We start from the raw sequence: 27,907 nt of genomic DNA on the forward strand, positions 1-27,907 counted from the left end.
GTGACCCCACGAATCGCAGCACCCCAGGCCTCCCTGTCCATCACCGACTCCCGGAGTTTACTCAAACTCATGTCCATCAAGTCGGGATGCCATCCAGCCATCTCATCCTCTGTCGTTCCCTTCTCCTCCTGCCCCCAATCCCTCCCAGCATCAGGGTCCTTTCCAATGAGTCAACTCTTCACGTGAGGTGGCCAAAGTATTGGAGTTTCAGCTTTAGCATCAGTCCTTCCAATTAACACCCAGGACTGATCTCCTTTAGGATGGATTGGTTGGATCTCCTTGCAGTCCAAGGGACTCTCAAGAGTCTTCTCCAACACCACAGTTCAAAAGCATCAATTTTTTGGCGCTCAGCTTTCTTCACAGTCCAACTCTCACATCCATACATGACTACTGGAAAAACCAGAGCCTTGACTAGATGGACCTTTGCTGGCAAAGTAATGTCTCTGCTTTTAAATATGCTACCTAGGTTGGTCATAACTTTCCTTCCAAGAAGTAAGCGTCTTTTAATTTCATGGCTGCAATCACCATCTGCAGTGATTTTGGAGCCCCCCAAAATAAAGTCTGACACTGTTTCCACTGTTTCCCCATCTATCTGCCATGAAGTGATGGGACCAGATGCCATGATCTTAGTTTTCCGAATGTTGTGCTTTAAGCCAACTTTTTCACTCTGTTCTTTCACTTTCATCAAGTTTTAGTTCTTTTTCACTTTCTGCCGTAAGGGTGGTGTCATCTGCATATCTGAGGTTACTGATATTTCTCCTGGCAATCTTGATTCCAGCTTGTGCTTCTTCCAGCCCAGCGTTTCTCATGATGTACTCTGCATATAAGCTGAATAAGCAGGGTGACAATATACTGCCTTGACGGACTCCTTTTCCTATCTGGAACCAGTCTGTTGATAAACGTCCCGTTCAAGCATCACAAAGAGTTGGGCGCAACTGAGCAACTCACACACAAACATAAACTAGTTGTAGAACATTTGAAAAAATAAAAATAAAGTAAAAAATAATCTATTATCTCCTTTTGGAGATAATTCTTTATGTACTTCATGTATATGGATATACTAAAAATAAAATAATAATAATGTTTTTTGTATAGTTTTATATCAGGCTTTTTTCATGTAATTCAACATCATAAATATCCTTAAATATTATTAAAATTCTGAAAGCATATTGCAATGTATAAATGTATCAAATCAACACATGTATACCTTAAATCTACACAATATTGTATTTCAATAAAAGACCAAGTGAAAATATAAATGTAAAACAAAACAATACTTCAACATATGATTTTTGATGGCTATGCCATAACTAGTATAACATTTTCCCTAAATTTGGACACTTAATTTCTCTTTATGAAATGAAAATATCTAGATTAATTTGTTTCTCTACTTATTAACTTCTAATAGATTTAATTAATAATGCTTATTAAAGGATCTAAATTTTTACACTATACTGCTAATATTAACCTGCTATTTACATGGTATAAAAATACCTGTTCAGAGAATAGCCAAAATAAAAACATGGTTTTTCTTTTAATTACAAACATCTCTGCCAAATCTTATAACAAAAGAGAATAATATGGAGGCATAAGTATCTTTTTTTTTTTTTTAACACAAATAAGGTGAGGTTATTGAATTAGTTACAAGATGACAAACATTAAACAATGGTTTAAAACTATTAGGTAAGTCTAGAAACAACTGTAGAACTATAAGTATTAATATAGACAGAGCGGGAAATGTATGGGTTACATGAGGGAGGAACCAGGGAATATTAAACCTGATGGGAAACTTAAGGGGACAAAGCCCCTTAGAGGCTGTGCCAGGGTAGAATGAGGTCTTGTTTCTAGAATAAGCTAAAAATAGGGGACATACTTTACTCTGTAAGTAGGTCTCCAACAGTGTCTGTGCTCTCTGTTCTACTACTGATAAATGATCTGAGTTTCTTCACCTTTAAAGATCGGCAAAGCTCTGCTTTCTTTGCAGGACTGTTGCTAAGATTGAATGAAAGGATCCGCCAGAGGTAAAGCACTCTCTCTTGTCCATCGTGTATACTCAGGGCCTAGCACGAAACAGATCTTCCACACAATTTTTTTTTTTAACTGCTCAAGTGAAAGCAAATCATATACTTGATTAATCACTAAATTCCAGGAAAAAAGGGAAAGCCAGAGGGCTTCTTATGCAAAATTTAAGGAGCTCTAACCTTCTATAGCCAGAGAGCAAGGACAGCAAAGGACCAGGCCTGGCACTCAGTCATGAAAGCACCAGACTTCAGAGAAGTTTGATCTCCTAATCCATGATCAGAAGAACCTTCAGAATTGTGGAATTTCCTTGGTAGTTCAGTGGTTGACACTTTGCCTTCCAATACAGGGGATGTGAGTTTGATCCCTGGTAGAAGAGCCAAGATCCCACATGCCTCAGGGTCAAAAAACCAAAGCATAAGACAGAAGCAGTATTAGCAAATTCAACAAAGATTTTAAAAATGGTCCACATTAAAAAAATAAAATAAAAGAGAGAAGAATCCTGAGAGCTGCAACTGTAATACCTGGAGAGATGCAATTCAGAAATCAGATCTCCTAGATTCTCCCTGGGCTTGTAAAAAGTGGCTCTATCCCTCTTTATATAAGATCTACTCTCCACAGCCCAACTTGTAGACCAGGTAGAGACCTGACAAGAGGCAGGTTTCTTATAAATAATACTGCCTTCCCTGCGGATTTGCTGACATCAGTCCCTGTGACAACTAGACAAATGTTAATGGTCACATATCTGCACCACCAGACCAGAGATGCTATGGGTGCTAAGAGATGGAGGGCCTATCAGTGAAGTTGGTGAAGGATCTGCAGGAGCTGGGAGAGTATGCACAGCATGGGTCCTGAGGGTCCCTGTCAACAGGTGACAGAATAGACACTGAGATACAGTAGTTAATTGATACAAGAGCACTTTCCTGTGATACAGAATTTAAAACCCTGGCACATATCCTAGGAGATGGTATTAGCAGCTGCCAGGATGGTTCTTAGAAATTTGAGAAAATTTATGACCTATGCTAAGTGGGTAGAAATTCCAGAACTGTCATGGGAGACCAACGAGGAAGAGATCAAAGACTCAGTGAATTGGGCATGCCTGAGAAAAAATAAATATGTAAGGTTAGAAACCCTGCCAGCTAACTATAATCTAGGGGAGAGCCCATCAGATGCTCCATTTACCAAATAATAAAGAATGTACTATAGAGAGGTACGTCAGTATCACTGAGAAGCTCAGTGGTAGCTGTCTTCTGTAGGCAAGGTAGGGAATGACATTACAGAATTGGGGCTCTTGATAAAAATGGGAATGACAGAATCTCTAAATAATAAATACCAAGAAGTGGCACTTAATGACCAGAAGAAAGGCAGGTGAAAACATTGCAATGAGCAGGAACACAGGCGTGGCAAAACTGGGTATAACCTTAAAAAAGAAGAGTAGATAAACAGAATACAGAGTTTCTGCATCAAAATAGATGGGCAGGGTGTTGCTCAATTTACACAATGAGAATAAATCAAGAACGGATGAATAGAAGACTAGCGCAGGTTTCCCTCCTTGATCTGTTCCTCCCTCTATGTCACTCCTGCTTCCCACTCACCATCTCTTGCACAGTTTGGAGACCTGGGTTGAGTCTCAGACTTTTGTTTGAAGACTATCTGCTGAAGGACAGGACAGATCTCTAAGAGGTGGTACCGAGCAGTATCACGATAGCATGAAGTCGTAATTCCCCTACTCCTTTCCCAAAGATTCTTAAGGCCATTTACTCAAGGGACTATGCATTAGATAAAGAGAAATATCCAGAACTTTCAAGGATTCTTCACTCAGAGTCAAAACTAAAAATGATATCCTGAGGCCCAAACTGATTCAACAGTCCTCCTAATGGCAAAGACACGGGAGGGAGCCAGCTAATAAACGGAGCTCCGGCCTTCATCTGGCACATGGCAGTCCACAGACCCATCAGGTGGTCTTTTCTGAGACCTCTAAATATATTATTGGATTGCACATCTTTGCTAATTGGCAGATCCTTCCCATTGGTTTCTTGTTCTGTGTATAATTAATGTCATTTACAAAGATTTAAAGAAGACAGAGGTAGTAGTCTCTGGCTTATTCCCATTTATGACACCAGCCTAACATCTGTTAAAAATAAGGGATGGAACATGGCCTAGGATAGTAGAAAACTAAACTTTACAAAATAGCAACATCAATTGCATTTGCTCTGCAAGATACAGTATTTTTCTGGAGCAGAGTAACACAGCCTTCACTGCGAGGTACAGAGAACGTATTTATTTCTCTTTCAAAAAGAAGAATCAACATAAGTTTATATCCATGTGAAACAGACAACAGTAAACCACAGAGTCTTAGTTTGGGGCCCTGTTAAGTCTCTTGACCTGTCATAATGTGCATGGAAGGATGCACTAAGTCGTAAGATGAAAGTGCGGCACCTGGATCAGACATGAGTAGGGCCAGGAAGTATGGAAGGTTGCAGGAAAAGGTAGCCCTGGTCTTCACCACTGCTGGACAAGCTCCTCTCCTTCAGCTCCCTCCTATATTTCTTAGGACCAGATGTCAGAGAAGGAAAAGGTTTACACAAGCTTAATAGATGGTTTATCTCACGCTATGGATTGTAGCCTGCCAGGCTCCTCTGTCCATGGAATTTTTCAGGCAAGAATATTTGTTTGGGTTGTCATTTCCTTCTCTAGGGGATCTTCCTGACCCAGGAGTCAAACCCTGGTCTCCTACGTTGCAGGCAGATTCTTTACCATCTGAGCCACGAGGGAAGCCCCTTGTTATGTTGGAGCACATCAAAAACAGGCTGCTGTTCTTCTAAAATGCTTCTTAAGGATGGAGGTAAAGGGAAGTCATCCTTTGTGAAGAAAGAGAAGTCATGTAAGGTAAAAATTTACATGGACTCATGTATATCTTGATAAAGAGTTCCAAAGATGCATGTGCATGAATTTAGAGGAATGGGAACAAAGTTTGAAGATCTCTGTATCATAGATGAACACCTGATGAACATACTATTCATAGATGAATAGACGCAGCATTTCCTTCACAATATATCCACATAGACAGAATGACTCACCTCACTAATAGGGGAAACTGATCATGTTGCCAGTGAAAGCGTTAGTTGCTCAGTCGTGTCCAGCTCTTTGCCATCCCATGGACTATAGCCCATCAGGCTCCTCTGTCCATGCAATTTCCCAGGCAAGAATACTGGAGCAAGTTGCCATTCCCTTCTCCAGGGAATCATACCAAGGGACCTCTCTTTCAGCAAAGAAGTAGAGCAGAAGGCATATTATTATTGAATACACTGATTCATTTACCTCAGCTACCAAGAAAATGCTGAACTGATAGAAAAGTGGAATGCTATTTAAAGACTCAACTGAAGCACCAACCAGGAGAAGTACTGTAAGGATGGACTGTCATCGTCTAGACACAGTCTACATTCTAAATTAATAATGGCTGTTTGCTGCTTTGTTCCCGGTAAGTGGAAGGCATGCATCTGAGAACAAAAGAAAGAAAGTACAGGCGCTCTTATTTATGACCACTCTTAAAATAACGCATCTTGAGAATCTGTGCCTCGGATTCCCGCACCTTTAGGCTGTGTGGAGCCACAGATCCTGGTATCCAAGGGGAAATGGATGCTGCTACACAGAGGGAGCACGGAACAGTAGGTCTGATGTTTAGGTTACTATAGGAAAGTATTCTGATGCTTCCATGATCTGACTTAATGAAAAGGGGCTAAGTAAGGACCCATAGTTTAGGAAAGACCAGGATCCGGGCAAATCCATCAGATAAGCTGCCCAGTTCAGCAGAAACACTAGCTGAGTCATAGTATATATTTTTAAGATAATTACATTTTTAAACATAAGAAACATTTTGGATACAGATGGCTTCAGACAATATAGTAAGATAGTAAACTCCTTACCTTGTGTTACAAGGCTGGCATAATATTAATAACTTTAAACTAGCTAGTGAGCTTAAATAATGAGCTCAACCTGGTTTACCTTGTTAATTCAACCTAATAATAACATTATAAGAAAGTAAGTAGTGATGATTCTCATGAATGCTAAATCTATTAGCAGTAAATTCAACCCAGTACTGCAGAGAGATGACAAAACATCATGCCAAGTTAGATTTTGCAATGGAATGCATGGTTACTTTAAAATTTGAAAATTAAAGTAATCCAAGGAATGAAAAAGTAAATTTGCACGCTTTTCTCAATACATATGGAACCAAAATTTGATAAAATTCAACATTCATTTATAGTAGAAACAGTAAACTTGAAGGCTAAATTGTTAGTCTAAGATGTACCTATAAAAGCATGCAGCAAACATCAGATAAACAGTGAAATACTGAAATTCACCTCTTCACTCTCCAAAATCAAAGTCGCTATCATCACCTGCATTTGGCACTCTACTGCAAACTTTAAGAAGGGAACTAAGAAGAGTAAAATGGAAAGGTCTAAGAGTAGAAAAAGAAAAAAAATACAGCTGCCATCACTTCTATCTGATATGAAAATAGGTATTTTAAATCCAACAGAATCAATGCATACAGTGTCAGAACTGATAAGTAGCTTCAGGAGGTTTTATATCTGTATAACAGCAACAGACAATTAGGAGATAAATATCTGAAAATATACTATTTAGAATAGCATACCCAAATGTCAAATATCTAGGTATAAGACTACTACACATCAAAAATTATGAATCATTATTTTGAGAAATGTTTTTAAAAAGCTAAATCAAGTAAAGATATAATATGCTCATGAGTTGGAAGACATAGATTATAAACATATTAATTTTGCCTAAATTCACCAATGTAATTCCAATTACAATCCCCTCAGTTATTTATTTATTTTTTGATGGGAGGAATTAACATGCTGATTCTAAGATGTGTAAGAAAAACTTAAAGGGAATATTCTTCTTGAAAAACAAGACGTTAATGAGGACAGTGCGGTCCTGACATAAACACTGACAAATAGGCTGATGGTGGAGAGCGGGTGTCAGCAAACTGTAGCCAAGAGTCAAACCTGGCGTACCACCTGTTTGGGGAGTAGTTTTATTGGAACAGAGCCATGACCATTCACCTGCGTAGGGTTTTTGACTGTTTTTTTGCTACTGTGACAGAGCTCAGTAGGTGTGATAGACAGCACATGACCCCCAAACTTTACATATTTATTCTCTGACACTAGAGAAGTTTGCCTATTTTTAGTATAGAATACAGAGTTCAGAAATAAGTCAATACATAAACAGATATCTGAATCAACATTATGTTACCAATAAACAATGGAGTTAAGGAGGCTTTTCAATAAAGTGTGCTTTGTAAATTGAATAATTATATGCAAAAAGCAATTATTCCTGACCTCAATCTTAAGCCATGCACAAAAATCAATTTCATTTAAAAGTCAGACAAAGAAAGCTTCTCCAAAATAACACAGGAAATGTTAAAAGATTTAGAAAAATAATAAAAAAACCTATCCAATGATAAAAAGCAATAATCAAAAAGGAATAAATTAATATACTAAAACTTAAATCAAATCAAGAGGTTCTGATTTTCAAAAGACATCAATAATAAAGAGGCAAGCCACACAGTGAGAGAATAAATTATCAATCCATAGAACCAACAAGTCTCTAGTTCTTTCAAATACAAATACACAGTGAGCTAGCTAAATTGACCCAATAAAAAATAGGCAAGAAACTAGAGGATATCCAAATAACCTGGTCACATAAAATGGTGCCCCACATCATTAGTCAATCAGTAACATGTGTATTTAAAACAAAACAAACCAGAAAGACTAAATTAAAAAGACTCATCATACAAAGTGTTGGTGAGCATATGGAATCAACTGGAAGCCTTATCTGCTAAATGGAGTGTAAACTGGTGAAACCACTTCTGGCAGTATCTACTAAAGCTGAATATACACATAACCTATGACCCAGCAATTTTCATTTCTTAGTCTATACCCAGAATAAATGCATATACGCATCAGAAGACCTGTACAAGAATGTTCACAGCATTAGAATTTATAATAGCTCCATGCTGTAAAAAACAGCATACTAATACAGTGAATAAATTGCAAAATGAAATTATGAAATTAAAGAAGCTTGACATAAATGAATATATGCTACATGACTGTACTTATATAAAGTTTAAAAACTGACAAAACTTATTAGAAGCCAGGATACTGAGGAGGAAATGGGTCTGGGTTGTGTTTTGTGAGGTTGATGATATTCTGTTTCTTGATGTGGAAGAGTTGCTACATAGATGTTTTCACTTGCCAAAACTCACCAGTTGTACAACTATGATATGTACAATTTTATGTACAAGTGTTTTAGGTCATTAACATGTTCAACTTTCTAAAAAGGATAACACATAGTAAGACAGGGAGCAGGGAGTCGGAAGGAATGGCATGATATTTTAGGAATGTGATCAGGACGCCCTTTCCAAAGGGAGCATATTTTGTCAGCAATCTGAAAGAGTGAAACCATGTGAAGAGCCTAGGTCGGAATATTCCAAGCAGAGGGAATATCAATGCAAAGACTGAGATGGTGCCATGCTTGGTGTTTGTGATGAGCACCAAAAAGACAACTTTGGCTTGAGTGGAGTGAGTGAGAAGGAGATGATCACAAGTCCAATTGTCTGGGCACATATGAAACAAGTGGATGAATATCTTAATGTGCATGTTTGCTTCTGGTCTTAACATCATTGCTCTTTGTTACCTATCCATTAAGCATACACGTATGTTCAGCCACTCATCATGTCCCAATTCTTTGTGACCCCATGGACTATAGCCTGCCAGGCTCATCTGTCCATGGAGTTTTTCCAGGCAAGAATACTGGAGTGGGTTGCCATTTCCTACTCCAGGGGATCTTCCTGACCCAGGGATCAAACACATGTCTCCTGTGTCTCCTGCACTGGCAGGGAGGTTCTTTACCACCAAATGACTTGAGAAGCCCTAAGTATACGTATATAGCACACTGTAAAATGATTTTAAAAATCCTATTTACTAACCTCAGAAAAACAAATTTAAAATGAGGAAAATAAATTGCTCGATTGAAGAGCTTATTCCTGTTTCACTCAATCTTTCAAATTCTGTCCGTCCTACATGATTTCTAATAAAAAAAAAAAAAAACCATTAGTTAATCAAGAAAACAGGTTAAGAAAAAAATTGCTAATAAAAGCATAATCTGTTCATTCACTGATCATTCATGAAAAAAAAAGAGTTATATGCACTCTCTCTATATATATATATGAAGGTTTACATAGAGATAATGCTAGATATAAGACTTGGCACCAGCAATCCAGCAATAATGGAAACAGTGGACTGGTTCCAAGTTGGGAAAGGAGTACATCAAGACTGTATATTTTCACCCTGCTTATTTAACTTATATGCAGAGTACATCATGCAAAATCCCAGGCTGGATTTAGCACAAGCTGGAATCAAGACTGCCGGGAGAAATATCAATGGCAACAGAAAAACAGAACATCATACTTTAAAGGGACATATCACACTTAAAGTCAATCTCTACTAGGGTGGTCCAGAAAATATCAATAACTCATAAATGAAGATGACACCACCCTTATGGCAGAAAGTGAAGAGGAACTGAAGACCCTCTTGATAAAAGTGAAAGAGGAGATTGAAAAATCTGGCTTAAACCTCAACATTCAAAAAAAGAAGATCATGGCATCTGGTCCCAACACTTCATGGCAAATAGATGGGAAAACCATGGAAACAGTAACAGACTTTATTTTCTTGGGCTCCAAAATCACTGCAGATGGTGACTTCAGCCATGAAATTCAAAGATGCTTGCTCCTTGAAGAAAAGTTATGGCCAACCTAGACAGCATATTACAAAGCATAGACATTTCTATGCTGACAAAGGTCCATCTAGTCAAAGCTATGGTTTTTCCAGTGGTCATGTATGAATGTGAGAGCTGGACTATAAAGAAAGCTGAGCACTGAAGAATTGATGCTTTTGAACTGTGTGTTGGAGAAGACTCCTGAGAGTCCCTTGGACTGCAAGGACATCCAACCAGTCAATCCTAAAGGAAATCAGTACTAAATATTCACTGGAAGGGCTGATGCTGAAGCTGAAGCTCCAATACTTTGGCCACCCGATGTGAAGAACTGACTCATTGGAAAAGACCCTGTGATACTGGGAAAGATCAAAGGCAGGAGCAGAAAGGGACCACAAAGGATGAGATGGTTGGATGGCATCACGAACTCGGACAAGAGTTTGAGCATGCTCCGGGTGTCGGTGATGGACAGGGAGGCCTGGCATGCTGCAGTCCATGGGGTCACAAACAGTTGGACATGCCTGAGCGACTGAACTTACTGACTGACTATACCACACTCTAACTCTGTGAGACTTTTTCTGTATCAGTTTAAAAATACTAGTGTCAACATCACCAACAATAGTAAAACAACACTTGCAATAATAACAAAATAAAAATTCAAAGTCTTGAGACGATACAAAGAGCTCCTTGAGAACTGTGAATGACCTGTAATGACACTGCAAGCCTGCTACCTAGAAGGAGCTGTTCTAAAGCAGGAGGCTTTACACAAAGTTAAAAAACTCCAACTTCCCTTTTCTTACTAAGTCTATGTTCAGTTCAGTTCAGTCACTCAGTCGTGTCCAACTCTTTGCAAACCCATGAATTGCAGCACGCCAGGCCTCCCTGTCCGTCACCAACTCCCGGAGTTTACTCAAACTCATGTCCATCGAATCCGTGATGCCATCCAACCATCTCATCCTCTGTCGTCCCCTTCTCCTCCTGCCCCCAATCCCTCCCAGCATCAGGGTCTTTTCCAATGAGTCAACACATTGCATGAGGTGGCAAAGTATTGGAGTTTCAGCTTCGGCATCAGTCCTTCCAGTGAACACCCAGGACTGATGGACTGGTTGGATCTCCTTGCAGTCCAAGGGACTCTCAAGAGTCTTCTCCAACACCACAGTTCAAAAGCATCAATTCTTTGGCGTTCAGCTTTCTCCACAGTCTAACTCTCACATCCATACATGACCACTGGAAAAACCATAGCCTTGACTAGACAGACCTTTGTTGGCAAAGTAATGTCTCTGCTTTTTTTTTTTTTCATTTATTTTTATTAGTTGGAGGCTAATTACTTTACAATATTGTAGTGGTTTTTGTCATACATTGACATGAATCAGCCATGGAGTTACATGTATTCCCCATCCCAATCCCCCCTCCCACCTCCCTCTCTACCCGATCCCTCTGGGTCTTCCCAGTGCACCAGGCCCGAGCACTTGTCTCATGCATCCAACCTGGGCTGGTGATCTGTTTCATCCTAGATAATATACATGTTTCGATGCTGTTCTCTTGAAACATCCCACCCTCGCCTTCTCCCACAGAGTCCAAAAGTCTGTTATACACCATGGAATATTACTCAGCCATTAAAAAGAATTCATTTGAATCAGTTCTAATGAGATGGATGAAACTGGAGCCCATTATACAGAGTGAAGTAAGCCAGAAAGATAATGTCTCTGCTTTTTAATATGCTATCCAGGTTGGTCATAACTTTCCTTCCAAGGAGTAAGCGTCTTTTAATTTCATGGCTGCACTCACCATCTGCAGTGATTTTGGAGCCCCCCAAAATAAAGTCTGACACTGTTTCCCCATCTATTTCCCATGAAGTGATGGGACCAGATGCCATGATCTTAGTTTTCTGAATGTTGAGCTTTTTCACTCTCCTCTTTCACTTTCATCAAGAAGCTTTTTAGTTCCTCTTCACTTTCTGCTATAAGGGTGGTGTCATCTGCATATCTGAGGTTATTGATATTTCTCCTGGCAATCTTGATTCCAGCTTGTGTTTCTTCCAGCCCAGCGTTTCTCATGATGTACTCTGCATATAAGTTAAATAAGCAGGGTGACAATATACAGCCTTGACACACTCCTTTTCCTATCTGGAACCAGTCTGTTGTTTCTCGTCCAGTTCTATCTGTTGCTTCCTGATCTGCATATACGTTTCTCAAGAGGCAGGTCAGGTGGTCTGGTATTCCCATCTCTTTCAGAATTTTCCACAGTTTATTGTGATCCACACAGTCAAAGGCTTTGGCATAGTCAATAAAGTCTACGTTAAAGGGCCATAAATCTTGTTGACCATTATTGCCACATCAACTGGCACACAGTCAGTACCAGTTTCAAAAGATTTTTGCAGCTTAGCTAGGTCCCATTACCTGCCCCTTGCTCCCTCCTAAAATTTATTTTCACTCCAGCAGGCAGCACCTCACAAAGTCACTAATTTGTTAGGCAGCTTGTCCTCTCCAGTATAGCTTACTTTAGCGAGGGATTCCCTGATAGCTCAGTTGGTAAAGAATCTGCCTGCAATGCAAGAGACCCCGGTTCAATTCCTGGGTCGGGAAGATCTCCTGGAGAATGGATAGGCTACCCACTCCAGTATTCCTGGGCTTCCCTTGTGGCTCAGCTGGTAAAGACTCTGCTTTCAACGCTGGAGACCTGGGTTTGATCCCTGGGTTGGGAAGATCCCCTGAAGAAGGGAAAGGCTACCCATTCCACTATACTGACCTCGAGAATTCCACAGACTATACAGTTCATGGGGTCACAAAGAGTTGGACACGACTGAGCGATTTTCACTTTCAATTATAAACAAACATCTCTATGAATCACCAGTAATGCTGCCAGGAGGGAAACCAAAATTTAACAGCAGCAGGTACAATCTAAACTGATGGGCAAAGTGACTTGGTGGGCAATTTGCTTGTCTGGCTCCTAAAGAACCAGTACTATGGCCACCACAATCTTAAGCTCTTTGTGAGAAAGAAAGATGGAAGGTGTGCAATCAAAGGAAGTGCAGAAAGGAAACATTTTCCACAATTCACAATGAAGAAGAGAGGAATGAATGAGCAGATGAGACTCCAAGAAACTAACCAGCATAAACAAAATATTTCAATCATCCCAACACCTGGAAAGAGTGAACTGAATTTTAATCAACTTTGGTTGGTACAAATATTTTAAAATGAATTTCCACTTTCTTGGGAAAGGATGATTAATAATTGTTTTAATTTAATGGTAGATCAGTACTTATTTCCCTGTCAGATCTCATTTAAAGATTTCAAGTATTAAGAATTCTACTATTTAACCATAAAACAGTTTCTCGGGAAAAGAAATAGTTTTCATAATCTGAAGTAAGAATCCTGTTTATTTTTATAATTCTGAAGAGTGAGGATTAATTCTTAGAAGGGCTAAATTTTCCATGGATGGAGAATGACCGCTTAATCTTTGCCTCCTCCCTCACAAATGTGGGACAGACATACAAGTGCTTCACACAGTCTAGAATGACAGCTTTGTGCATATCCTTAAGTTGATCAAATACGCACCTTGTATTTCTACACTAAACTATTTGAAATGTGTTAATATGTACAAATCACCCTATAAGGTGAAAACATCAGAAAAGATTATTTTCATTTATATACAGGTTAGAAAACAGACTTATCAAGTTAACAATTGGTCTGAGGTCACAGATTTCTTTCTGTTTTCCATAAATAACTTATTATTGCCATATTTTTACAGTCCAGAAAATCAAAAGCTAAAGTCTATCTCTAAGAAATTCACTGACCTAAAATGTCCATGTCAAAAGTCTTTCCCCTCAGGGGCTGTTGATTTGAAAAGATAGTAGGAAGAATATAGCCTGGATTGGCATGAGAATTTTGTTTAAGACAAACAATTGGTGTGATGTTATTTTGCTCATTTTTTTTTCTTGCCATGGAATATAACTTCTTTTCATCATACATATCATGAGAAGACATATAATCAAAAAAATGAAAAGTGAATACAGTATAGTCAACAACACTGTACTATAACCTTCAGAGTTGCTAAGAAACTAGATCTTAGTTATTCTCAACACAAACAGAAATAATTACATGACATGATAGAGGTTTAGCTAACACCACGGCTGTGATCACATTGCAAAATATAAATGCATCAGATCAACAAAGTTGTACAACTTAAACTTATACAACGTTATATGTTCAATTATAGCTCAACTTTAAAAATGAGAGAAAGAAATGTCAATGCTGTATTGGTAAACAATATCAGCTATAAATATGGCACTTGCCATCTACCTCTACAAGGATTAAATATGTGCTTCTGCAGCTGCTGATTTTTAACACCCTGTGAAGAGTTCAGGGTAGAGAGCAGAAATGAGGCATTCTGTGCTCTGGAAAAACTGGCAGAACAGGTTTTCAGATAGTTAGGTATTTTGGGGAGCCAATTTTATGAGCCCAAGTTTTGTATCTCCTCACATTTAGAAAAGCACTAAAATCCTTCACAGTAATGATTGTTTCTCGTGACTAACAGAAAGCTTCAGGAGACGAGTAGAAACCTTCTAGAAAAACATGGGCTTGATTGCATGTACTCTCCCTTCACCAAAATCACATGAATACTGTCTTCCCCCACCTCCTCGGAGCAGTTTCTCAGTGCTGAGTGCTGTCTCCTCAGCGATAATCTTCATTTTTCCCCCAACAAAACTTAACTTGCAACTTCCATGTTGTGCGTTTTTTCAAGTTGACACAATTTTCCTACAGACCTTCAGAAACTACTGTCTTCTGATTCATAAGTAGGTGTAAATGTACTGCACGGATTGATCAAGATCAAGAGTGAGGTTCAGATCAAGAGTGTTCGGCTACTGTGACAAGGTCACTCTGGGATGGGCTTGCTCGTCTGAAGATGGAAGAGTAAGGGAATCTGAAGACAGCATTATTCCCAAAGGAAAACATACAGTAGGGAAAAAAGGAAAGGAAGACAGAATAAAGAATTCCCTTCTACCTATTTTCATCTCTTTTCCCCTTGGAATAATGGGATCATGATTTGTATTTTAGAGAGAATGCTTTGTTCTATCACACTCTCTTCTATTGCTATTAAAACAAAAATAAAATTTCCCTTCCTTTCTTAAAGCAACGCTTTGTTTCCCCTGCTTTTCTTTCTGATTGGAACTTCCAAAATAAATTGTGTTCAAGTGATTCACTTCCATGCATCATTGGGATATCTGCATGTCCATATGTCTTACCCCATAAACTGTCAGTATATATGTCTACCTACAAAGACACACACGCATACAAACTCTGTCACAGCATGTACATGATTAAGGCGTTTTATTTGAGTACTCACTCAATACACTCTTCTACAAGTTATTTAAAATGTCAGATTTATAAAAATTTTAATTCAATTTTTAAGCCTAAATTAACACATTTACTTCATTTTTTGTTTGCTATTTTGGATAACTTGACAATTTCTTGGCTTGCAATGGAAGTTAAATTTCGATATCTACCATAAACAGGATATTCATTTCCTTCCTCAAGATTCAAAATACCTATCATAATCCCTTGTTAATTCCTAACTTTTGTATGAATATTGAATGGAATGTTTACAAATGTAACATATATAAAATATTCAGAAGCTAAATAGCAAAAATTAAAAAATGAAACAAAAAAGAAATCAAATAGTCTATCTTAACAAAAAGAGATGAAGACCTATATAATCCCTTCAAAAGAAACAGGTTTCATTAATAAAAAAGGACAGAAAATATATAATGAAGAATTATAAAAATAATACCTAATTATAAAAATATACAATACCTCATATTCAATCTTTGACTCCAGATAGCATCGTTAATATATCAGCATGTTTTAGTTGCATACATATAAAATGAGACACACGGATTATTTCATTTCACAGCTCTGAGAGTTCTTCAGATCCTACACATGTTTAAAATTGCTGTTTATATTTGATACAATTACTGTCTTTAAAAAATCAAATAGCATCTTTTATATTTTTATCCTGAATAAAAGATGCACTGACTCTCACTGAATATGATATCCTGAACTTCGGTCTTAGCAATCTGGGCTGGATGATGCTAAGAAAAGACTACAATATAAGAACTCCAAGAAGAAAGTGCTTATCATCAAGTATAGAAGGCTTGGCAAAATCATCAGTGATTGATATATTATTTTATTACTGTCCAGTTACTTACCATAGAGATTTATGATGAGTTAAAGTATTTACTTGCATGTGACCATGGATAGCTTATTTCACAGTACCAACATGTTTAAATATGAGGTGCTATGTCTTAGACTTATTTTTTAATGAAGCCACATTTTTGTGCACATGAATTTCCTTTTAATTTTGAAAAGGCATTTAGTCACAAATCCTATGAAACTTTCCTGCAGTCAGTTTAAAAATAGAAAGTTCTTTGATATTGGTTGACTTTCTACTTACTATTTTTCTAAAAAGATACTCTTAAAATGTGAATGACATTTATTAAGAAAATAGTATGATTTAATATTTGGATGAAGTAAATATTCTCAAGCATCAGTACTGAAGAAGGCTATATGCTAAGGGCTTTAACTATCAGAAGAGATATAGGTTAAATCACCATACATAAAAAGATTCTTAAATAGTTTTTGCTATTCAATATTAAAAATGTTTGTTTCATTCATAGAAATTGAGTTCATTTAAAATAGCATCTGATTCCTTCATTAAACCAGAACCAAATTACTAATTTCAGTATTAATGGTTAGCTTTGACATGTTTAAAAAGGGTAGAAGATACTTAATAGACTTGTCTTCCACCTTGAAATGAACTGTTCAGGGAAATGGAATTGTTCAAAGATACATTTTCCTTCTGCCAATCTGTGAGATATAATTATTCTCTTAATGAACCTCTCAACGAGTGGCAATCTTTCAGAACTTGAACAGGTAAAATATAATGATAATGGGAACAGCTTTATAAATATAAGGATAAAGTGAGGTTGTTATTTTATACCATATTATGGGATAATTAGAATAACAGTGCAGCATTTGAACTTTCTCAAAAAAGTCGCTTGGGGGCTTATTTAAATTAGTTATGTTTATCCATACAGGTTTTTAGTCTTTTTTCCAATGACTGTCACTTTACAACATTCAGGCCTCAATTTTTAATTTACTCTGATTAATAGCTGTACTGTAGACCAGCCAATAGACAATGTCTCAAACAGACACCACCTGCACCCAAGTTATAAATCTACAATTTATCCAAGGAAGAACAATGTAACTTTTTATTTAACCAGTGGAATAATTATTCAGTATGGAAGGAATGGTGATCTACATGAATCTCTATCAATTTCCACAAAAACAGAGTTGGCTGTATATTGTCCAAGAAGTTACCATTTCTATGTTAACTAGCTCTATACTGTATTTGTAAAAACTAAAATTCATGGCAGTGGAACCCTAGTGATTAGTTGTTTTGGTTAAAGGTACATACAGGTCAAAGATAATTACCTATGGTGAGATTTGATTCTTTCAAGGAACAAGTCTCTTTGCTCTCTGCTAGACCCTACCCTGACCCTGGAACCCTTTGGTAGCTAAGATAACTGTGCAAGGAATACCAGCAGCCAGACTGTGGCATTTTCATTATATCCATTACGGTAATCAGAAATAAAACACTTATAAATAAAGAGGGGTAAAATTAAAAGTTCAGTGTCTCTATCATGACACGAAATCGCTAGGCATAATATCACTCCAAAAGATGGTACAATTAAAGCTTCATTCTCAATAAGATTATATGTTTTATTGGTTATTTTCTCTCGATGGAAAAGAAAACATGGTGTTTAATACAAATAGGAAAAAAAAAAAAAAAAAGAACCATGACTTATATTTAACAATTTATGTAGTTGATTTCATGTCTTTTTGATAGTTCTTTTGTGTTTACTGTTTAAAGAAAAAATTCACCTTAGGACATATGAAATCATTTTTACATGTACTGATTATAGGAAAGCTATTTTAACTTCCCCATTAGCTGAGTGTCAAACGATCACCCTCAAATGACAAAGTTATTCGTATCTATTTGCTTTATATTTAGGACACTTGTATGAATGGCTTCATATTGGGAAACTTTATGTGACTACTATTTGAAAGCATGTTCTACAACTGTTAATGAGTCGAGACTTACATAATCAGCCAATATTTATTTAACTTGAAAATATGCTTTGTATTTCTACCATGCACAGGTTAAATAGATTAAAATTTATACTGCAGTTTTAGCCTGGGTAAGTAACCTGCCATTATTTTAAAAAGACTCGTGACTGTATGTTACATCACAGAAACAAGGAAGACGGTTGCCTTATCCCTGATATTAGACATCAGCATCATGGAGAAAATGACCCATTAAAGCATTTATATTTTCCATCTTTCTCTGAATTTAAAATTAAACTCAGAAGTTTAATTTTAGTTAGAAAATAGCTAGAAATACAGAAATAATAGTTAGAAACACAGAAGAGTCTGGGAATAGCATTAGCAATTTGAAAAGAAGATACTTTGCCTCAGAAGACAGAGAAGGTAACTGAACCTTCATTTAAAACCTCAAGTAAACAAATTCCTTTCCCTTTTCCCTTGCATCTATTAAATCAATTGCCAAATCACATATTTTTCAAAATCAACTGTTACTAAAACCTCATTTTTTTTTTCAAATTTCCCAGATACATTAGGTGAAAGCAAATGGCTCCTTGTTTTACAATTACTATCTACCTGTTCTTTGGATTTTCTTCATTTTCCTAATTTCAATTTGTTTTCAGGAATAAACCTTTAATTACACTGATATCATTAATATGTATAAGAAAACACCACATTTCTGTTTAAATAACTTACACCATATTATATCCAAAATAATTTTGTAGCCTTACTGATTTCACTATAAGAAATTCAAGAGTTGTACTGCATGTCAGATTTTATTTCTATAATTATACTGTCTGTCAGATTTTGAAACTTTGACTGTTGAACATGGGGTATAGGGCAATAATCCTAGTCACAAAATGGTACTTCATATAGCTTCATAATGAATAAAATAATTTTCTAAATATTAATATTTTAAGTTTTTATAGTGTCATGACAAGCAGAAATTTCATAAATACTTCTTCAATACATGCATGATTTTATAAGACAGCTAGGAAAGTTATGACCAATCTAGACAGCATATTAAAAAGCAGAGATGTTACTTTGCCAACAAAGGTCCATCTAGTCAAGGCTATGGTTTTTCCAGTAGTCATGCATGAATGTGAGAGTTGGACTTTTAAAAAAAGCTGAGCAGTGAAGAATTGATGCTTTTGAACTGTGGTGTTGGAGAAGACTCTTGAGAGTCCCTTGGACTGCAAGGAGATCCAACCAGTCCATCCTAAAGGAAATCAGTCCTGAATATTCATTGGAAGGACTGATGCTGAAGCTGAAACTCCAATACTTTGGCCACCTCATGCTGAGAACTGACTCATCTGAAAAGAGCCTGATGCTGGGAAAGATTGAAGGTGGGAAGAGAAGGGGACAGTAGGAGATGGCAGAGGATGAGAGGGTTGGATGGCATCACCGACTCAATGGACATGAGTTTGAGTAAACTCCGGGAGTGGTGATGGACAGGGAGGCCTAGTGTGTTGCAGTCCATGGGGTCACAAAGAGTCGGACATGACTGAGCAACTGAATTGAACTGAAAGTCCAAATATAAGAGCACATGATCTTACATTTTGAAAATATATTTTTATACATAAGAAATGTTTTGTATTTTATAACTTCTTTTTATAGTTGTTTATAAATTTTAAGTTCATGCTTTTTGTAAAAAATAAAAATAAAAAAAGGAGAGAGACCTATCACATAAGATATCCAAGCATATGATGTAATTTTCAAATGGCAAACAGAAATTTTGATATTTAGATGGCTTTATTAAGTACTTGCTATTACTTGCATGATCCATTGCTAGAAATTTTCAAAGGAGGTAGTTTAAAAACATACAATTAGAAACTCAACTTGAGACATCTCCTTAAAGGTTACTAGACAGCAAATGTGTGGATTTATCTATTTTAAACTAATGAAATTGTCATGGTATTGGTATATGCATATATCTCTGTAAAATGCAACATCTCAAATGCCATGATCTTTTTTCAGCAATTTTAACATCGAGGTATAATAATGCAACATGAAATCCTTTTTTTGCTTCTAAATGTAATTGATTTAATCACTGAATTTAAATGCTTGGAAATTGTTTTGCTTGCTGGTGTCTGAATGCCAAATTCATCATCTACAGTTCTAAAATGAATGTTGCAGTTATATTTAGACAACTTTAAAAAAAACTGCCTTCTAAATTACCCTACATAACCTATAGAAATGTCTAGAAAAATTGATAATGCATGACAAATGTCCATTTTTATCAACTTTCAGGTGTGGGTAAGTTGCTCAGTCATGTCTGACTCTTTGCAACCCTATGGACTATAGCCTGCCAGGCTCTTCTTATCCATGGGATTCTCCAGGCAAGAATACTGGAGTGAGTTGCCATTCCCTTCTCCAAAGTTTCAGGTAATTGTAACTTTTACAAGAAGTAGGAAGTGTTTGATTCTTATTATTTAAATATCCCTTGTGCAGTTTTCTAGGCAATACAGTAACAGCACACATAGGTTAATTCCAACTCTTTGAGAACTCACAAGCCCCATTTTAACGATAAAAACCTTGAAGCCAATAACCTTATTTATTTTCAGAAATGAAATTCAACTTTAGCCAAGCTGTCACAGACATCAACTCATTTGTTTTCTTTGATTAGTTCAACTTGGACTGACCTTTTTTCTTCTTTCTACTTCAGAGCTTTCAAAAAAATAAATAAAGTCATTTGATATAGACAGTCCATGACAGTTAATCAGATACAAAGTTCTAACCTCTAGCTCCTAAAAAGAATGAGGGTTTTAGTCTCTCCAGTACAGAGTACAGACATCAAATATGGTGGGGTAGGGGTATGTGCAGTGTAAGCTTATTTGGGGGGAACTTATACATAGTAAATTTCATACAAGATAATGAAGAATAAAAAAAATGTTTACACTAAGATTACAAAAAACTAGGGCTATGCAAATAAAACAAAGTGCTGGAATCTGTAATACTAGCCTTCATGGAGTTTTCCACACTTTAGTCTTTCTGGTCCCACCATCAGTTTTTTCCATATCCACATACTTCCTCTATTATTTTTTAGTTTTGGATCAGTGGTAAAGAATTTGCCTCTAATGCAGGAGCCACAGAAGATATGAGTTCAATCCCTGGGCCAGGAAGATGCCCTGGAGGAAGTTATGGCAACCCACTCCAGCATTCTTGCCTGGAGAATCCCATGGACAGAGGTGCCTGGCAGGTTACAGTCCAGAGGGTCGCAAAGAGTTGGCCATGACTGAGCGACTTAGCACAACACTATTTTAATGAAATGAACTTATTTCAAAAATGAAATTATTTAAAATTATAAATTAAGAACAAAGTACCCCTTACCAAAAAGAAAACAACAGCTACGGTACATATAAAAACTATCACACTTTAAAATATTCATCTGGGTACAGCTCAGTTTTCCTCCAGTGGAGTATATGCTAACCCTGAGAAATTTGGCCCAAAGAAAAGAATTAGCATTGGTAAATGGGAATGAAAACATTGAAGATTTTATCGACAATATCATACGTTAATTAGTTTTTAAAATAAACTTTTCTATCTGTATCCATATGTGGGGCAGACAGTCACCTAGTTAATGAGGTTTCAAGCAGGAAGTCCAGCTGCTCCTGACAGTAGTACCTCCCTTAGCTTTTGGCAAATGTTTGAAATTCTACGGTTTGAACGTAATTACTTTTGCTCACTGGTTTTCAAACTTTTTAAAGCTGTCAACCTTTTTTTTTTTTTTTTGGTTTTTAAAATGAAGCAATATTTTTAAGACCAGTAAATTAAAGAGAAAATTATAATTTTATTTCTGCAAATATATTTTAGAGGTTCAAATTGCTAACACCTGTGATACAGTCACTCTATGGGAATAATGGAGTTATTATGAAGAGGGCAGCTGCAGTGTTATAGGCAGCCTATTTTTCATTGATTTCTGGAGTTCTTTTGTTGTTGTTGTATGATATTGGGACTATCCTGATCAAGACAGATAGGTAATTGTAAATGACATGAACTTTGTACTGCTCACTTGACAGTCTTGAACCATTCTGCATTCCTTACTGGAAAATGGTATAGTTAGACTTGTATCTTCAGAGCTTAAAGTGAAGTCGCTCAGTCGTGTCCGACTCTTTGCAACCCCACGGACTGTAGCCTACCAGGCTCTTCCACCCACGGGATTCTCCAGGCAGGAGTACAGGAGTGGGTTGTCATATGTAAAAACTGCTTACATTACTTGAGAGGTCCTTGCTGTTAAAAAATACCTTTTATAGGTATCCTTTTAGTATAGTTTGTCAACTTTGTCAATAAAAATTTACTTGCTGCATGCTTCAGATGTTAACTCAAAGTTTCAATTCATCAAATTTGTCTTATTTCTGCATATAATCTGAAACTGTTTCAGTTTCACCTTTGTCTCTTTAGCAGGAGTTGTGAGCATGTTTGTATCATAAATCTCTGTTAAAACTCCATTTGATATACAAAATAGTACAAACTTATTATTTGGGGGAGACAGCTGACTAATGCAATTTTTATAAGCAAAAACTTTTCTAAGAAGTGACTTCCATTTTTATTAAAAGTATTAATTAGCATTAGTATCACCACCTTGTTTTCATTTCCTTTGATTGTTAAGCTCTGTTTATTGCTTGTGCCAAGCAAAAGTACCTGAGCTTGGGGGCCTTTTAATTGTGATTCACATACATTGTGGTGGTAATGTACCCATTTGTACAATTTTCCTCATTACATATACAGTGATATACATATAAATGACCATTGCACAGCTAGATGTTTCCAATTAATGGCACATTTATCTATTTACTCATTTAGACATGTATATGCTTACAAACACGTGTGTGGAAAGAAATGACTATCATGTTCTCTGTCTATAGATCAATCCAGCCACTGGGAAGAAGAAGTGTGGAACAGGAGGAGGAAAGGAAGCTGTTTTGTCTAGTAACACAATTTGATGATTTAAGAATCGTCAATATGACAAAATGTTTTTATAGAACACACTTCACAGGATTTTGTTATAGGTTTTCTGTTGTTGTCTCAAAATATGACAGAAATGAATTATAAACAAGAACTGCAGTTATAGCTCAATGGAACACAGTGTGAAAAATAATGGTTTAACTGAAGGCCTTTGTTTCTCTTAAAATGTAAATACCTCTACATTCATGGGCAATCAGTCATTTATATATTAATGTGAAGGAATTTATTAGATATCTTTCTGATGCTTGGATCTAATGCAGAAGAAGTGGAGAAAAATATTTACTTAGCAACTGAAAGAAATGGGAAAGACTATTAAGGCTAAGAGCACTGAAAATCAAATTTGATGATTTCACAATTTTGCTTAAAGACCATGCTGTCAATATATGATACACTCATTTGTATTTCCTAAAGAAGTAAAAGAAAGCAAACAACAAAAATAAAACAAAAGACAAATGCACAAAGAAAATGTCTGAATTAGATAAATGTATAAAAATGTTTCAGAATTGCATCCAATTGTTCTAGAATATTTTGCTAGAACAATAATGTAATTAAATTAATTACTTGTAATTTGATCAACTCGAATCAAATTAACCATAAAGTTTCCAACAAGTGAATTTATTAAGTGAAGATACTCTGATCTGATACTCTGAGTGTCTTCAAAGATTGCAAGCAAATAGATTGTGCAGGAGTTACAGACCATGTAGGGCAAAGTATAAATGAGTATGTCATGCTCCAAACCTGACCTTGTACCTTATATCTATGACTTTTTTTTTAAAAAATTACAACAAACTTGCAAACTTTTTCTTAATTTAAATCTTTCCACTAAAGAATAAAAATTCTTTATTTCAAGAATCAAGTTAGATATACTTCCCCCCTCTCCTTGACCACCAAAACTTCCAAAAGTTTATGGCAACAAGCATACATTTTAATACAGCAAAAATTTAGTTTAAACTTCAAATTTTTACAGAGCCATATCAGAAAGTTGCTAGTTAATATTTAAAGAAGTGTATCTTAAAAAGAAGAAATTTAAATTGTTAACCTATTTAATTTATTTAATTTCATCTTTCTAGGAGTGAAATTATTAATTTGAACCTAGGTTAAAGAAGAAAACTCGTTGGACTAGAATTATATTCTCTGTATTTCATTCTACACACAATACCTGTCCTTTTATGTAAATTTGAAAATACAGTTAGATTTAAAACACTGATTGACCTTTAATACTATAATTTTGACATCAAGAATTTGAAAACAAGATCAAATGATAGAAACAATTACCATTTCAAAGAGGGATACATGCGGATGTTTTAAGTAGTAAGTTTCTTTCATTTCTGATAATTAAGTATAACATATAAGAATTGATAGAAAAAAATTGACAGAATAAATGCAAAATCAAAACTTAGAAATATTTTGAGATATTCTTAACTATTTTGTTGTGAAACATATCAAAATGAAAAAATCTTGATAAAACTAATAAAAGAAAAGACTGGTTAATATAGAAATCTTTTAAAAAATATTCAGCTGATAAGGTAACTTTAAGCATGAACTTGCTCCAGTATTCTTGCATGGAAAATTCGACAGACAGAGGAGCCTGGTGGGCTACAGTCCATGGGGTCATGAAGAGGTGGACACGACTGAGTGCCTGAGCAAGCATACTGATCCTGAAGTAAAACTAAATCCAAACTCACAAGCATAGCTGGTGCAGAGAGGAGAAAAACCGTTTCGTCAAACCCACTATAAAGCAGCTTTTGTATTAATATAACAACTTTCGAAAACGCTGATTTCTGATGTTCTTCCTCATCTTTGTACTCCCTGGTGCCCCAGACAGTAAAGCGTTTGCCTACAATGCGGGAGACCCAGGTTCAATCCCTTGGTCAGGAAGATCTCCTGGAGAAGGAAATGGCAACCCACTCCAGTATTTTTGCCTAGAAAATCCCATCGACGGAGGAGCCTGGTAGGATACAGTCCATGGGGTCGCAGAGAGTCGGACACGACTGAGCGACTTCACTCACTTGTACTGAGAAAAATGTATCCTTAAGTCACAAACTCTGTAAGTTCTTACTTCTTTCTTTCCCAAGATGATGGAAACTTGAAACCAATAGTTTCATAGTACAAAGCAAGAAGACAGGATGGGAAGAGAGACCTTTTTCTAGAGTTATAGGCACTGACAGTCTATACTTCTGGCTGATCTGTCTGTTCTTCACTCCAAACGTGTATTCCTCAGCATACAAGGGGGATGAATGAGGTTGTGAGTATGTGTTAAGTCACTTTAGTTGTGTCTGACTCTTTGCGACCCATGGACTGAAGCCCACCAGGTTCCTCTACCCATGGATTTTCCAGGCAAGAATACTGGAGTCAGTTGCCATTCCTACTCAGAGGATCTTCCTGACCCAGGGATCAATCCGTGACTCTTATGTCCCCTGCATTGGCAGGCAGATTCATTACCTCTAGCGCCACCTGAGATGCTAGATCCATAGTGAGTCTACACTCACTATCCTGATGGCGCACAACCATGAGTTTTACAAATTTCAACATCTCATTGGGTAAACATAGTTGGCAGCTGAGCACTGAGAATCAATTTAGATACACACCTAAAATGTCTACATGCAAAGGACATGCCAAGTATTAACATATAGTGATAAAACAGAAAAAAAATAAATGTAGAAATTATTACATACATATTATACACACACACACATATATATATATATAATTTCTTTTTTAACTCTGAGGTCTATATTATTATATGTACTCATTGCTTCCCTAGGGATAGAAGCAGAAATTTTTAGCTTTGGTCTTAGTATGGTTCTTGAACTAATTTTTAAACTTAGAAATTTTTTAGGAATCTTTTTAGAAATCTACATTATTAGTGTCAACAACTCCTAGAAATAAATAGTTATATCTAATTCCCCTCATTTTAAAATTCCTATAGCACAAATTGATTCATTTTTTCTATGTATCTCTCCAAAAACCATTTTTCTCCATGTTTTCATACAGTTATATTCATTCTGAATATAAAGCTTTTTAATTAATTTGGTACAAACGTTCTTGCATTAAATTCCACAATTCTACAAGATTTGTCTTTTTAGGATCGCCAATACATTTAATGGGCATAAAAACTTTCTGTTATTTGCAGGTTGTAATAAACACTTTCAAGAGGATACTTAATTGCTTCCTCTTGTCAGTTTTTTTCCACCTTCATGGTCACCAAATTCCATATTACAGAAGTCTCTACTGAAACTTGAATCAGAAACCTGAAAACACCAAAACATGAAGCTACTTCCCACCATCATCAGGCTGATCAACCATGCTCACATATTCTTTATTTAAAAAACAAATTTTTATTTACTTTATTTATCCCGTAAGTTTGTAACCACTTCCCATTTTGTCTTTGCTACACATGACTGGGCCAATATGTTTTCTTGGCCCTCTGAATGCCATCAGTGGTTTTAGGTAAATTCCTGAAGGCTAAAAAAATAGTATGGATACTACACATAAACTGGGACATGATCAATTATTAGAATACCACTGATTTGGTGTCTTTGTAAAATCTATCAACAAGAATTAGTTGTCATGTCCCAATGTGAATTATATTTCAGTAGAACTGAAAATTAATCCATCACTATTGCACCCTATTTTGTTAGCCCTTTTACCTTTTGTTTTCCAGGCATTCCAAGTTTTACTAAATTTCTGGAAAACCAGAAGCAGATAATCAAAACTGACCATGGGATATTTAAACATGCCATTATACATGATGTTTATGACAACAGCTTCATGTAAGAAAGCCAAGAATAAAACTCACAACACACCTCAGGAAAAGTGTTAATCTAGGCCCTGGTTATAGCAACTCAAACATCTTAACCAAGATGACCACATTCCAGAATTTAATGTATAATACATCCTATATTATAATGTACTAAAAACTCACATACATTTTACTTCCTGTGTAAAGAACTATATCCAGAAAAGGAGAATAAAGGAGAAAAAGTCCATGAAAATATAGCCAGTTTATACATGACTTTTAGAATCTATTATTACATAACAATCTCACTTGTATATCTAATATCATTAAAAATATAACCACATAAATATGTATAGAGAAATGGAAAACCCTGTCATTTTAGAGTAGCATTCAAGAGCTGATTATTAAGCCATTAAACAATTAAATGTTAGAAAACTTACCTTGACTTGCAAACTTCAACTCTTTGGCATCTATGAGCGTGGTCCTCTTGTCAGACCCTTTTTTCTCTATTCGGCGATGGCTTCGTCTTTTCTTTGACTCTCCCCAAAGATTGGACCCTCCATGCATGCTTGGTATATTCAAAATAGCAATTCCTTCCAGAGAGATGTTTATTAAATCAATCTGTACTCCATCACACTGATCAGAAAGATGAAAAGAAGAAAAACCATATGATTTCATCTTTTGCATTTTTTCATCTTTTGGTAAGAATTTTAAAATCTATAATTTTATCCTTTCTAAATTAACCTTTTAAGAACACTTAAATGGCTATCCTAAAGGTCAATATAAAAGACAAAGCAGTCAATAACATTTACCAGGTATCATGAATAGTCTTTAAAAATGATCAAATTAAGTCACTGATGTGTATTTGTTTACAAAACACCTTTGGAAGGCACACTTTAGTGTCTGCATATATAATGAGCTGCAGATTTCCAATGTGTTACAAAGAGGTTGACTCTGTTAAGTTTGGTCACATTTCAGGCCGAAATTTTAATGACTGCTTCCTATTTAGAACACACGGCAAGGTTTCATTGGGGGAAAATTAAGAAACAGAATTCATAATTCAGGGTCTCATTTTGGGGGAGCAGAGAAAGAAGTGGCTTAAGGACTTTCGAAAAGAGAAGGTAATTCAAAGAGATATGAACTACACTCAAGTGGCCAAGGATATTTTCCTGGACTAGATTAAGTTCCAAGCACAGTGTCAAAGGCAGAGAGATGCACAGCTATT

At 36.2% G+C, this 27,907-nt stretch overlaps 1 protein-coding gene across 1 annotated transcript in view; it reads right to left on the reverse strand.

Moving 5' to 3' along the window:
• The window catches only part of DGKB (diacylglycerol kinase beta), an 820,417-nt gene that overhangs the window by 176,980 nt on the left and 615,530 nt on the right, over window positions 1–27,907 (reverse strand). The window contains exon 23 of the mRNA XM_061165003.1: window positions 27,123–27,318. Coding sequence (XP_061020986.1) covers window positions 27,123–27,318 — 196 coding nt within the window. The remainder of the gene's footprint in view (window positions 1–27,122; window positions 27,319–27,907) is intronic.

Source organism: Dama dama, chromosome 18 (assembly GCF_033118175.1).
Source record: "Dama dama isolate Ldn47 chromosome 18, ASM3311817v1, whole genome shotgun sequence".
Taxonomy (NCBI): Eukaryota; Metazoa; Chordata; class Mammalia; order Artiodactyla; family Cervidae; genus Dama; species Dama dama.